Source organism: Rhodamnia argentea, chromosome 4, assembly GCF_020921035.1.
Source record: "Rhodamnia argentea isolate NSW1041297 chromosome 4, ASM2092103v1, whole genome shotgun sequence".
NCBI lineage: Eukaryota > Viridiplantae > Streptophyta > Magnoliopsida > Myrtales > Myrtaceae > Rhodamnia > Rhodamnia argentea.
This window is the reverse complement of record NC_063153.1, coordinates 18,345,694-18,359,694: the sequence shown is the minus strand read 5'-3', so window position 1 is coordinate 18,359,694 and position 14,001 is coordinate 18,345,694. Positions and strand designations below refer to the sequence as shown.

General features: G+C 39.1%; 2 protein-coding genes across 2 annotated transcripts in view; both read left to right on the top strand.

The window, feature by feature from the left end:
* Positions 1-14,001, top strand: part of LOC115744625 (mitochondrial outer membrane import complex protein METAXIN) — a 31,284-nt gene that overhangs the window by 5,982 nt on the left and 11,301 nt on the right. The gene's annotated exons all lie outside the window — the stretch shown is intronic.
* Positions 1,753-13,156, top strand: LOC115744497. Its single transcript, XM_030679713.2, is given in 11 exon segments — positions 1,753-2,053; positions 2,564-2,688; positions 2,861-3,100; positions 3,370-3,613; positions 3,711-3,926; positions 11,351-11,629; positions 11,827-11,951; positions 12,053-12,292; positions 12,412-12,652; positions 12,782-12,986; positions 12,988-13,156. Coding segments are annotated over 11 exon segments (2,343 nt in total). The 5' UTR covers positions 1,753-1,794.

The window sequence follows — 14,001 nt, the reverse complement described above, 5'->3', positions numbered from 1 at the left end:
AGTGCGGTTGGTGATGTTTTTATCATGTAATGGTTGGATTTGATATTGAATTCGAACATTTTGGTCAAGCTCGTCGATCATAAAAGTCATAGCGAGTCGCTATGTTTTTACCATGGCATAATTTATTAAGTTGACTAGATTTTCAATAGTTAGCGGTCCCTCTGGGCCGGGACCGAGACCGGACCAGGACCGGCCGTCCCGATCCGGTCCTTGGTCTCAAAAATATGGGGACCGGGACTACGGTCCGGTCCCCGGTTCCATGTCCGGACCGGACCGGCCCGGACCATGCACACCCCTAAGCGAGACCAAGGGAGGGATGAAGGAGGAATTGCATTAATTAAGGAAGCATCGAGTGTTGGCGTAGTAACCATATTTCTAAGGGAAGATGACGGCTTATTTCAAGCACACGTATCCGCTCGAAATGAGCTGATCGTGTATGATCCAACCGAGAGAGCTGGCTACGGCTGATTCCGCCTATCCGCCACAGGCACTTTGACGGCGAAAGAGGCGAAAGAAGCAACTTCTTCTCGAACAACGCATTTTCACTCTAACCCAAGACCAACATCGGCTAGTAATTGAGCGCTAACCGAGTCTAAGAAGGATTCCTCCTGTACCGAACCTATGGTTCAACACTAAAGATTAGGTAAGGATGTACCCTAGTAAGCACTAAACTTTTACATCTAATAAAAGACGTAGGCAGGAGCTAATCCTTGTACGAGCAAGGAATATTGGCAAGGAAATGTCATACGTAATGGAAGTGTATCAATGCCCATGAATGATAAATCATAGATCGAATCGCCGATAGGCGGACGCATCATACAACTCGGTGGTTGAGGAAATTCTCCACCTTGGAAGGTCTCTCTTAAAAGAATACTTTGTTCGTATGAATTAAACATAAATAACTTTCGTGCCGCCCCAAAATTTGTCAAGCCCCAAAAAATATTAAAAGGACGCCATGTGAGACTCCAGTTCGAGACCTTAGTAAATTTCCAAAACGATAACCGGAAAAATTTGATTGCACTTGATTCAAAATGTTTATAACTCGTTGATACATTTTCAAGATGTTTAGGTTTTGATTGTACATCAAACATAATGTATAGAACTTCTGTTGCAATTTTTCCCTTTTAAAATGAGACGACATTAATGGGTTCCGAGTATGGTACTTGAATAATAGCGACTCGTAAATATAGCTTTGTTGGATGAATAACCTCATCATATTCGGATAGATTTACAAAGTCCATATTAACAACTAATATTCCTTTTTCATCATAAGTTAAATATGACTCGATAATCCAAATATCAACTTAAATTTCGTCACATCACTTCGTATATTAAATTTCCACGATTTCCTAAAAATGAATCTTTGTAGCTAGCATTGCTCATGCCATATTCATCATGTACCTTTCTAAATATATCCGTTTTTGGATCTAAGGCACATGGGAAATGAGGGATTTCTGGAGATTTCTAGGGTTTTACGTCACCATTCTTGTTTTTTCACACATTTTTCCTCCGTTGAATCCGGGTATCACGATTTGGTACATGCTCGAATATGAATGTCCACGAAATATGAATTAGAGTCAACTATGATATTCGGGACCAACCCACTAATCGTATTTTAAATATTTTAATAAAAGCTATGTGAGAAATATTCAATAATATCTGGTATTGCTAGCTAGTGTGATCCCTAGGCCTAAGCTAGAAATTTATCGATATAGTCCCCTTCTTTTGCTATCTTCTCCACCGCGCCAGTTTACAAGGCTTCATCCTTCATTGGAATTTCTGATTTGCTCTTAAATGGCGTTTTTGGAGCACGATGCATGGAGAGTTGTATCGGTTCTCTTCTTGGTCTCTTTGAATTTGTCGCGGAGCTCGGTTCTCGGAGCTCCTCAAGTCCCGTGTTTCTTCATCTTCGGAGACTCGCTCGCCGATGACGGCAATAACAACAATCTCCCTACCCTGGCCAAATCGAATTATCCACCTTATGGGATCGACTTCCCTGGTGGCGCTGCCACCGGAAGGTTTACCAACGGCCTCACCTCCGTCGATATCATCGGTCCCTTTTCTTTCCCTTTCATTTTGGTTAACTCCTTATAGGACCAGAGAGCAAAAACCCTCATGTGTGTACGGTCATGCATACATATATAACTTTCTCTTAAGATGTGTTATCTAGCTGAGGAGCCATACACACATTATGCAGATACATATTAGTGAGTTCTCATATGAAGCTGCACTTTATTTTCTTCCTTTCTTTATTGGAGATATGTGCAAATGCCAAACTATACCAGAATGGAACTGAACCTTCTCAACTGCATATCGACCTAGGGTTAGAGAAATCTCGCCCACTTCCTTACAGTAATGAAGAATTATGTCCAGTTTCGTAATTAGGTTTATGTAAATAGTTAGGTTAGTTGACTATATCCAGCCAAGATGCCATTAATTTTGTTGGTCGCACGAAATTACTTCAATCCTATACGGTCAACTGAGAACGCACGTTCATGGGCTTGAGCTTATGCATGCAAAGCTAACTAGCTCTGATTCAGGATCTTTCTCATTGAAATTTCAGCTCAACTCCTCGGGTTCGACAAGTTTATTCCACCCTTTGCCACCGCAAGAGGCAATGACATACTCCAAGGTGTGAATTATGCATCCGGTGCAGCCGGCATTCGCGATGAATCGGGACAGCAACTGGTAATGCCCGTGTTATTATAAGTAGCAGATAACTACTTGTACTGATAATATGCGGGTTAATTTTCTTTGTTCGTGTTTAACCCCTTGGTGCATAGATTTGAGCAAAATTAGGTAGAAAAGACTGCAGCTCGAGGAGCGTTTAAGTTACATATCTTTTGCCTTCTTCAAACAGGGCGATCGAATAAGCTTGAACCGTCAGTTGGTAAATCATTTCTCGACGGTCTTGCGCATAAAAGGAATACTGGGGAGCAATGTTTCGGCTTACTTGAACAAATGCATATACTCGGTGGGAATGGGGAGCAACGACTATATTAATAACTACTTCATGCCCGACATATACCCGACTAGCAGGATATACACGCCCGAGCAGTACGCCGATGTACTAATCAAGCAATACAAACGACAGTTGAAGGTACATGTCTATTTTCTTTCGTCAATAAAGCTTGACTCTATTAAGCAACACATCGGAGCTTGACACAATCAATCACCAGACTCATTATCCTATTACTCCATTGCTTTTCTCTCTTTTATGAAACCTATCCATTGTCTATTTCTTTTGATTCAACCGACTGCCACGACACTTCACTTGTTTTACTGGGAGTGTCCATGGTTTTCATAGATCATCCATTGTCATCCTCGAACCTAATTATCGTACTGTTTTTTCTCTTTCCAAAACCTTAGACATTGTATCTCTATGGAGCGAGGAAGGTGGCAGTTATGGGACTGGGTTTGATAGGATGCACCCCCGCAGAAATATCAAAATTCGGCACGAATGGCTCGGCGTGCGTCGACAAGATCAACAATGCTGTTATCCTGTTCAATAATCGGCTCCAACCGCTAGTAGATGAATTCAATAGCAACCTCTCGGATGCCAAGTTCACCTATATAAACAACTTCGCCATCTCAACCACTGGTCCTGGAACAGGTTTGTTCCTCTCTCCCTCCCTGTCTTTGGGATCAATGTATTATAGTATGATCTTTCTACATGAACATGTTTTGTCTTGATTTTGTTTAATCCTCAGCTGGCCTGATTTCAAATTCAACCTGCTGTGAAGTGGACAAGGAACTAGGCACTTGCGTTCCCTTCAAAACTCCATGCTCGAACAGGTCGTCCTACGTGTTCTATGACGCATTCCATCCCACGGAGGTAGTGAATTTGGGGTTGGCCGCGAGATCATACAATGCTTTGCTTCCGTCCGATGCCTCCCCTTATGACATACGCAGACTCGCGATGATCTGACTGAGGAGATCGGGACGATATTAGTCACTGCCGAAGCAGTTTTCTACCCGGCTGCCGACGTCTAAATGCATATGCTATTGAATAAACTCTCCGGTATAATTCCGGTCAAAATAAGGTGACTGCAATTTGAGAATAAAGGTTTCTGCATATGTCACACCATTTATCAGATCTACACGACTTTCGGAAAGGGGTACAAAAAGAACCTCTTCATGCATACTCTATACGCGCATTATTTCATTTTATGACAACATAGATGATGGGCTTGAATTTCAAAGATTTGCTTCAATGGTGAATAACTAACTATGCGAAACGATAATGGTTACATAATATTTCCATTTGCAATGATAGTATGTGCACTCGAGCAATCATGTTCAATTTATCAAATATTGATTAATCTTCATAGAGGCGCATAAAAGTCCTTTTGCTTGCGCGTAGCGCATGCATGATAGCTAATGCTAAGATAAATAGGTCAAAGCAGGACGTAGTTATATCTCATCCCATGACAAATATCGATAAATGTTATTATCACGACAACGGCGTCTTAGAATAACTTGCATATCGAATATGCCTTAATTTATTCATAAATCCGCTACAAATACATCTTTTCTCATTGTTTGTTGTTATATATGTCTTGAGTTTGAGAACTCGTGAACAAAACCTGACTCAAGATAATTTAAAGGAAAGCTTGAAATTAAATATACGTGAACGTCCGTGGAAATATTGATTTCCTGTTCGGTGTTGGAGAAAAAAGAAGAAGATATTTTATGAATTATCTTGATATTGAAGTGGCGTGCAATAGTGGATGATCAAGAAAGATATCCTTCGCTGGAGTCGTCGAGAAATAAGGAAAAGGATGAAAGTCAACTTGGACTTTTCTTAACCGAATTCTGTTGGGACTCCTCGGCTAACGTGGACTTCATGCATATATATAATTGTTCTCAAGGGTTGCAAAGCGTGCCTTGCAAAAAATTGCTGCAAGTGACGCTCCATCGTCGGGTTTTAAAGGTTCCGGTATTTGCTTCCAAACGAAGTTTTGTTTGTGTTTTTAGCCAATTAAATCTTGTTATTAGATTTGTCTTAATTTTTTTGCGGGATTGAGAGATTGTTTCGTCAGGAATTGAGGGCTAAACACTGTATATGTTATTGGATGTAATTGAGACTTTGGAAATACTGAGAGTGTTTGAGTGACTCGAGTGTGATTGGTAATCTTTGTTGTATTGCTCGCTCCATATTGAAATTTGTTGTTGCTTTTCCCGTGGACGTAGGTCTCTACAATCGAATCATGTCCATTTGGTGTTCAATTTATTTTCTTGTTCTGTCTATTTATTGTTCGATCACTTATTACGCGCAACATTTGTAAACTAAAATGACCTACTTAATCGCAGGTTTAAGCTATTACGTTATGCATGTGATCATACTAAATAGAATGCTTTATTGCCAATATTATTTTTAGGCCGTGGTGCTCATTGGATTTGCAACGCTATGCTCTTGGGGCTCCTCAAGTCCCATGTTACTTCGTATTTAGAGACTTGATCTCCGATGATGTCAATCAACACCTTTTTCACAAAAGGGGGTGAAAAAGTGTCAATGACACACTAAAGAGTGTTGGGGAAAAAAAAAATTGTGTAAAGCACAAGGTTTCGATTACTCGATTCTCGTGCTTAATACAAGAAAAATTCGTAAATGGGTAGTGTCAATATAACAAGGAGAATAATCACGTTGAGTTGAACAAATAAGAAGATTTGCACTTTCTGCATTTCGATTGTTGACTACTTACTACTTAAGAATAGGCCTAGCTTCAGATTAGGCAACAATAGGTGTTAATCGAAATTAAACCTAGTAAAATCAAATTAAATAAGGTATTAAATCCCTTTCCTATTCATTCTCTCCACAGTAATGTTGAGTTTACATAGTCTCCTTGTGGTGGGATGTTTTAGGCACGAGGAAGGTATTGGTTAATAAGAGAACTGTGGCAAGATTAGCCATCTTTAATTGTATATTGGAAATTAGCATAGCATAGCATATTGATATAACGACATACCGTGCACTCCCGAGAATTGAGTGCTTACTAATCTTATACTTGAATCTATTGAAGTCGTTGCCGCACATCGCTTGACAACGGATCCTATATGCTTTTTATATTTGTGTTGTCTCCCTCCACTTATTAGCTTGAGCTTTTGGATTGAACTTTCTAATATGATATCAAAGCCGTGTTATCCCTTTCACGATTGTGCGTCCACTCCCCATTAGTCAAATTTCATGTGCCGCTCGTAATTCGACTTGCACGTGAGGGGAGTGTTGAAGTCGTTGTCACACATTGCTTGACAACGGGTTTTATATGCTCTTTATATTCATATGGTCTCCCACCACCTATCCGCTTAAACTTTTGGGTTGAACTTTCTAACAGAATCGACCCATCTTGTTTGCTAAAAATGATTCTTATAAGTGAGATAAGCACAAGTTATAGTCCCTATTGCCAAATCGGTTTGACTCACTGAACTCGCGATACATCATGAAAACACAAGGATTGATAAATTGAGCGAATTCATTATGAAGATCTTGTCCTTTAGATTCGGGATACTTACCAAAGAAGTTCTAAGCCTATTGTATGAATGTGAACTCAATCATAAACTTTTCAATTTGACCATTTTCGTCTTAAACCTTTTGAGGAATTGTCAATGTAGTCCTTCCGGTCAATTTTTTGTTGTAAATCGTTGAGTGGATGCCTGCTTTATGTGGCATGACAGACATTGACATAATTTAAAAAAAAAAAATTAAAAATTTCTGATTTTTTTTTCCATTTTTTTCTTTCATTTATCTTTTTTTTTGTTTATAACTCGATAAGTAGTAAACCTGCTCCTATTTAGCGTAGTGTGAAATGAACAACTATAATTCATAATCTATTCGTCAAATGGCAAATCCTCAATGGTAGACAAGACATAATTTAGCACTATCCAAATTACAATCAACTGTACTTGCAACATTATTTGTAGAGTCAATTCTAATTACCTTACAATTTTCATTCTTCGGTTTGAAGCAATCATTTCTAAGATGCATTCTCTTGCCACAATTCCAACAGATAATACCACCGGTCTTAGATTGACTAGGTTTGTTCAGATTTGCACCATCTTGCTAACACATTTAGCCTTTCCTCCTCTACATTCATCAACTAAAGTGGTAGGCTCGGGTTCACCGGATTATCTACTATGGATGTCCTCACTCAGAATCAAATCGTGAACCTCATCAAACATCAAGTTCGTTGATCTAAAGGGACTACTAACAACAATAACATTAGTATTCAAATTATCAAGTAGTTATGACGATAGAGTTAACTCATGTATTCATCTTCAAAGTCAATCTCAACTGAACTCAATTGACTAATGACCACATTGAATTCATTGAAATGATCAACAATCGACGGACCTTCACCCATCATTAAGTGAAACAGATGCCACATGAAATAGAACTTGTTGATCGCAAAGCTTTCTCGTAAATGTGAAATTATTTTTCATAATGTTAAACGTGACATTACGGCCAACATCAACCAAAAAACATCTAATGGTTGTCTATCCAGCAATTCCCAATTAGTTTGCTTCATTGACTTTGCTTCTTTCTAGGCATGGGTGAGTGCAAATTCATCCGATATAGATAATCCTCAACCTATATCTTCCAAAAACCAAAAGCATTCCCATCAAATCTGTAGATTTTAACTTTTCCTTCTTCCATCATCATCGATACCCTTCAACTTAGCTAAGGCTTACTCTGATATTAATTGTTGCGAAAACAAGCAATCGAACAATAAAAATGAAATAAACAAAAAAAAATAAATCGGATACTAAATTTACGGGGTTCGGTTAGCATGACCTACGTCCACAAGGAGAACAACAACCGATTCCACTATAAATCAAGCGATATGATAAGGATTACAACCATACTCGAGTCATTCAAACACTCTCAATATTTCCTAATCTACAATTACACCTAATAATTCACACAATGTACGGTCTCTAGATCTCTCAATCTCACAAATGATTTTCACAACATCAAACACTCATCATGTAATATATAAGCACATACTACTCTTAGATGCTCACGAATAAAGAACGATTGTCATATAGAAGAGAGTTGGATCCATAATAGGAAACTTCCTTTCAACAAACATTCTTCAATTAGGAAACCATTCAGCTAGTAAACATATTCAAACTAGAAAAGCTTGGACAGTGAGACAAATTGGCATTTTTGGAACAAAGCCCGGACAGTTGTATCAATTCTCTTCTAGGTCTCTTTGAATTTGTTGCGGATCTCGGTTCTTGGAGCTCCTCAAGTAAAAAAAAAAAAAATGTTCCCGTGTTACTTCATACAATAATGGGAACAACAACAATCTCGAGACTCGAGCCAAATCGGATTATCCTCATTGTGAGATCGATGGGAGAATTACCAAAAAAAGTCATAAATCTATAGCAATTATACCTATTCAAGTACTAAATATATTTTTTTTGGCCAATCAAGTCTTAAATCTTTTGCATTTGTGTCAATTCAATTAATCTACCCAATTTTGGCTGGAAATCCACGACATGAATAATTTTTAATTTATTGCATTGTTTTGTATCATTTTTTAATTTTTTCTTTTCTTATTCCTTTTTCTTTTCCTTCCTTCTTCCTTGAGTCGGTTGCCAAGGTCGACTTTGTCCCCTTCGACCACCGATGAGGGCGAGCTTGGTAGAGGCCGATGAGGTCAACCTCGTCGGCCCTTGCCTCCGGCGGTCAGTCGAGGTTCGGTACCACTTGGAGGATTAAGGAAGGGAACAAAAAAAATGAAAGAGAAATAAAAGAAAAAAAAATGAAAACTAAGATAAAAAATCTAAAAATATAAGGATTGAATTGACAAACCGTAAAAAAATTTAGGACTAAGTTAGTACGATTGAAAGGTTTATAATTAAATTGATAATTATATGATAAATTTATGACTTTTTGGATAATTTTTTTCATACCTGCTTATGGTGCTAGAAATATGTCTAGCTTCCGTATGTTAGCCAGCCGCCCTGCCCTTCCTTGGTCAGCTGCCCACTTGACGTCCTGCTTTGTTCGGGCATTAGGTGGGTCGCGGGCCATCTTCACTTGCCCTCTTTTTGTTCATCTCCGTTCCAAGCCTCCACAAACACTCCGAGTATATTGATAAATAGGAACATGTGCCGATTCCGAATCGAACAGCAAAACATCGAGCCATAAATCATAATCAACATCTCCTTCTGTCGCCACACATTAAATTTATACTATTCACTTGGTACGGGCGCAACTCATTTTGTTTGCCTAAGCTAACCACGCAAAGAGCATGGCCTAGTCAACTCCCGCAAAATTCTCTTCAAGTCGTGCAATCACGTCGTTTTGGTGTAGATGACATCTCCTCTTTTTTCTTTTTTTTTTTGGGAGAATAGAAGCTTCTGAATAGAAATATAAATACGGTCCAAAATTATGAAATACTATATACATTTCCCCCAAAAATCCCATGCTATTCTAGTTTATTTTCTCATATCTCTCTCATCCACGAGTGGCAGGGAAAATTAACAAAAAAAAGTCCTAAATCTATTGCACTTGTGTCAATTTAGTACTAAATCTTTCAATTTTTCCAAATTAGTTTTAAACATTTCAACAATTTGCTAATTGAGTCATTCCGATCAATTTTGACTGAAATAGTTGACGTGAACGCCGGCTTCCCTCGATCTAGGTGAGAGTCTTCGCTGTTGGCGAGGATCCCGTGACCATCGCCGGCACAATGAAAAAAGCAAAGAAAAAAAGGGAAAAAAGAAAATAATAAAAATTCACAAAAGCTAATAAAAAAATTTACAAAGTTAGCGCCGACCGTTCCAAATAAGAAGGCCGACATCCACATCATCGAATTTAAACAAAAAAAAAAAAAAAATAAACTGCAAGGATTCAACCGATAAATTGTTAAAATGTTTAGGACTTGATTATCTAAATGAAAGATTTAGTACTGAATTGATACAAGTACAATAAATTTATAATTTTTTTGGTAAACAACGTCACCATCGCTGGCAACGAAAGAGACGGGTCAAGAGTTTTAACCATCAATAAATTAAGAATTGAAGCCACAACTTCCCGAACGAATCAAGTTTGATTTCCGGAACTTCAGATCTACACGACCCTTTTTTTTTTTTTGGGTCAAAGATCTACACGCCTTTAAAGAAAGGTAGAAAAAGAACATCTCCATGCATGTTATACATAAACATTATCTCAATTTTAATTTAATAGGAACATACATGACTGGCTTTGATGGTTAATATTTCCATTTTTAATGATTTCTATTGCGTGCTTGAGCAATCACCATTCGATCTATGCCTATTGGTTGATTTTTATGAAGGCGTAACAAAAGTGGCTTCGAATGCGCATAGCGCATGCACTATAGGTAACGCTCAAATAAATCAATCGAAATAGGGATTTAGATCGCTTAACATTGGGATTTTCGTGACATGCGTGGCATTACTCAAATCAGGCCCTCCAAATGAAAATGGATGGCCTTATTTGAACCACGTCATGTGTTGAAAGGGAGGGAAAAAATGTGAGGGAATTTTTTTTGGGTTTGAAAAATTTTAAATCCCAAATGTGGCTCAAATCAGGCCGTTCATTTTCATTTGGGCTGACCGATTTGAGTAATGTCACGCATGTTCCGAAAATCCTAATGTTAGGCGATTTAGATCTTCGAAATAGGACGCAACGTTTTTATTGTAACTTACATCTCGGTCATGCCTTTACTTTTTATCCATTCGTTTGATAAGGAAAATGCTCATTCATATTTCAACTTAAGTGCATCATTTTTCCCTTGTTGTAAACTACAATGTATCAAGTCATAGACTCGATTTTAACTTCCCCTAATCAAATTCGGATTTGAATATATATATTTTGATGTACATGATTTTATATACTAATATTTTTTTCTGATGTCATGCACATGGGACACGACATCTTTTACAGATATTTTAAGGTCAATTCAAAAGACCCCCCCCCAAAAAAAAAGGGCTGGAATATGCCAATTGGATCAAGATGGGACATTACATAAAATCAATGTTTACCAAAGCAATGCCTTTCGCTTCACGTCACCAAAATTCCTTTGTAATTATTGGCTTTTCATACTTTTCCCTTTCAAGAGAATTGCGTGCATGCGAGAGCGAATGGAAAGCAAAAAAAAAAAAAAAAAAGGTAAACTCTACCAATACCTTGGAGAAAACGACGACGTACTTGATCACGGGTTTAAGCTATTGCATCATGCGTGTGATCAGACTCAATAGAATGCTTCATTACCAGGATTATGCTTAGGCCTGGCTGGTTCCAACCACCTTCGCCAAATTCATCTCTCTGGCCTGTATTACAAGTCCCCTTCTTGCTTTCTGTTTGATTTGTTCGCAGACATTTCCCATTTCGAAATGGCATTGTCGTTCGAGCGCAACAGAGCTTGGAGAGTTGGTCTATCCGTTCTCTTCTTGATCTCGTTGGATTTGCGAAGCGGGGCACTCGGAGCTCGTCAAGTCCCGTGTTACTTCATCTTCGGGGACTCGCTCGCCGACAACGGGAACAACAACAATCTCGAGACTCGGGCCAAAGCAAACTATCCGCCTTACGGGATCGACTTCCCTGAGGGCGCGACCGGAAGGTTCACCAACGGTCGCACCACCGTTGACATCCTCGGTCCGCTTTCTTACCTTCTCTCCATTTGTCTACCATCGACCCTTCTAACTAAACTGTTCATGTCAAATCCTGGAAAACCCATAAATGTAGTGTGGCTCGAACATAGGATCACGCTTTCCCCTGGAAATTAATGTTGTCCTAAAAGTTGCTTAAGAGGCCAAATAGCAAAAACTCATGCTTTTTATTGTGAATTGCAGCTAAACTCCTGGGGTTTGACAAATACATTCAACCCTTTGCTACTGCAAAAGGCTGCGAGACACTCGCCGGCATGAATTATGCGTCCGGTGGGGCGGGCATTCGAGATGAAACGGGACAGCAACTGGTACACAAATATATAGAATTTTTACGCTAATTAGTTGATGGCTAGGTTGGACGGTACGCAAATATATTGAAAAGGATAACTTTTCCGTGCTCTTCCGATAGGGCGATCGGATCAGCTTGAGCCACCAATTGCAAAACCATTTGGTCACGATCTCGCGGGTCAGAGAAATGTACGGAGCTAATGCTACGGCATACTTAAACAAGTGCATATACACGGTAGGAATGGGAAGCAACGATTACATCAACAACTACTTCATGCCAGGAGTCTACCCGACCAGCGAGCTTTACACGCCGGAGCAATACGCCGATGTACTAATCGAGCAATACGGACAACAGTTGAAGGTAAATACTCTCTCCTAATGCACATTAGATATTCTCCGGTCCTAATGTGAATGGACATCTATTTCTTTTGATCATTGCTCGGATCTGATTGTTTTCGCTATCCCATTTTGAAACCCTAGACACTTTATTCCTACGGAGCAAGGAAGGTGGCAATATTTGGATTAAGTGTGATAGGCTGCGCCCCAGCCGAAATATCAAGATTTGGGACCAATGGATCTCTGTGCGTCGACAAGATCAACAGCGCAGTTATGTTATTCAACGACAGGCTCAAACCCCTCGTGGATGAACTGAATCGAAACCTGGCCGATGCTAAGTTCACCTACATAGACTTTTTCGGAATCGCCACAGCTGGACTTCCAGGTCTCTATGTTCCTCTCTCTCTCTCTAACAATCTTGAGTTCCAGGTCTCTATGAACTGAACTGCCCTGTCTATAGTTCTTCATGTGTGAATATCAATGACGTTAACAATTGTGTTCGTCTAATTTTCAGCTCTCCGGCTTGCAAGTTCAACCTGTTGTAAGGTCCGGGAGGATGGCACCTGCATTCCCTCCGAAACGCCATGCCTGATCAGGTTGCTGCACGCCTTCTACGACGGGTTCCACCCCACGGAGACGGTGAATTTGGTGTTCGGGGCAAGAGCTTACAAGGCTTTGCTTTCTTCTGATGCTTACCCTTTCGATATTCATCATCTGGCAACGCTCTGAAGAAGGAAACAGAGAGATTAAACGCTCGTGTGTGCTTATTAAGTCGATGCGGTTTCAGTTGATATCGGTCCAGTTGTTCGGTAGAATCTCCAAGACAGTTCGACAGACTCTCATTCATGTCGGTATCACATCTGTCCAAAGAAAATGTTCCACGCCATGAGGGCATTTATTTTTAATTGAATAATAATGACAATTTCGCGCATGTGCATAGTAAAAGCATCGAGAAACTCACTAATCGCGAGATGATGTTCTCTTTCTGTGTTATAAGTGGAAGATAGGTTGGTAAGGTGTCTAAGCTAAGTATTAGAACACTTCTAAATTTTATCTGTCAGGTTAATTCATGTGTATTGGCCACTATTTGACCAAGAGCTTTCTCATTTTTTAAATGTTATACCTCGAATCAATATGAAAACTGTATTAGGGTCACGTACATGCATGCTAGAGCAATCATCGACTCCTCCGGTTTTTCGATATCAGCTGGAACATGCTGGGAAAACTAAATAGGTTATTTAAATCAACAAAATTTCTGCTATATTCTTGAACAAAAACGTCCAGATATTTCTTTTTTTATTATCCGTTTTCGATCCCATATTTCCCTCTCTTATACGATTCAGAGCACGACAGAGAGTACCGAAATGAATGAAAATGAAATTTCCCTTATATTTTTGGAGTTCATCATCAGAAACTATTGCACTGCTTATATTTTCAACCATCATTTACGAATTAAAGCATGTTCTGTATTGTGGGCCTTAGAATTATAAGTTCCACTACTACCATAGTCTGCACACGCACACTTGGCAATTTGTGTACTCTTTTTCACAAGTTCTATATTATAAATTTGTCATTTCTCAGCGGAAGTTTTTGCCACATCAGAAAACTTATGTCTAAACGTAAATGGTCTTTCTAACTTTCACGGTTTTTTTTTTTTTTGGTGGTAGAGAGAAAATACTACGAATAAAGATACAAGCATCTTTATCGATCAAAGAAGGTTTCGGATCCGGGTCG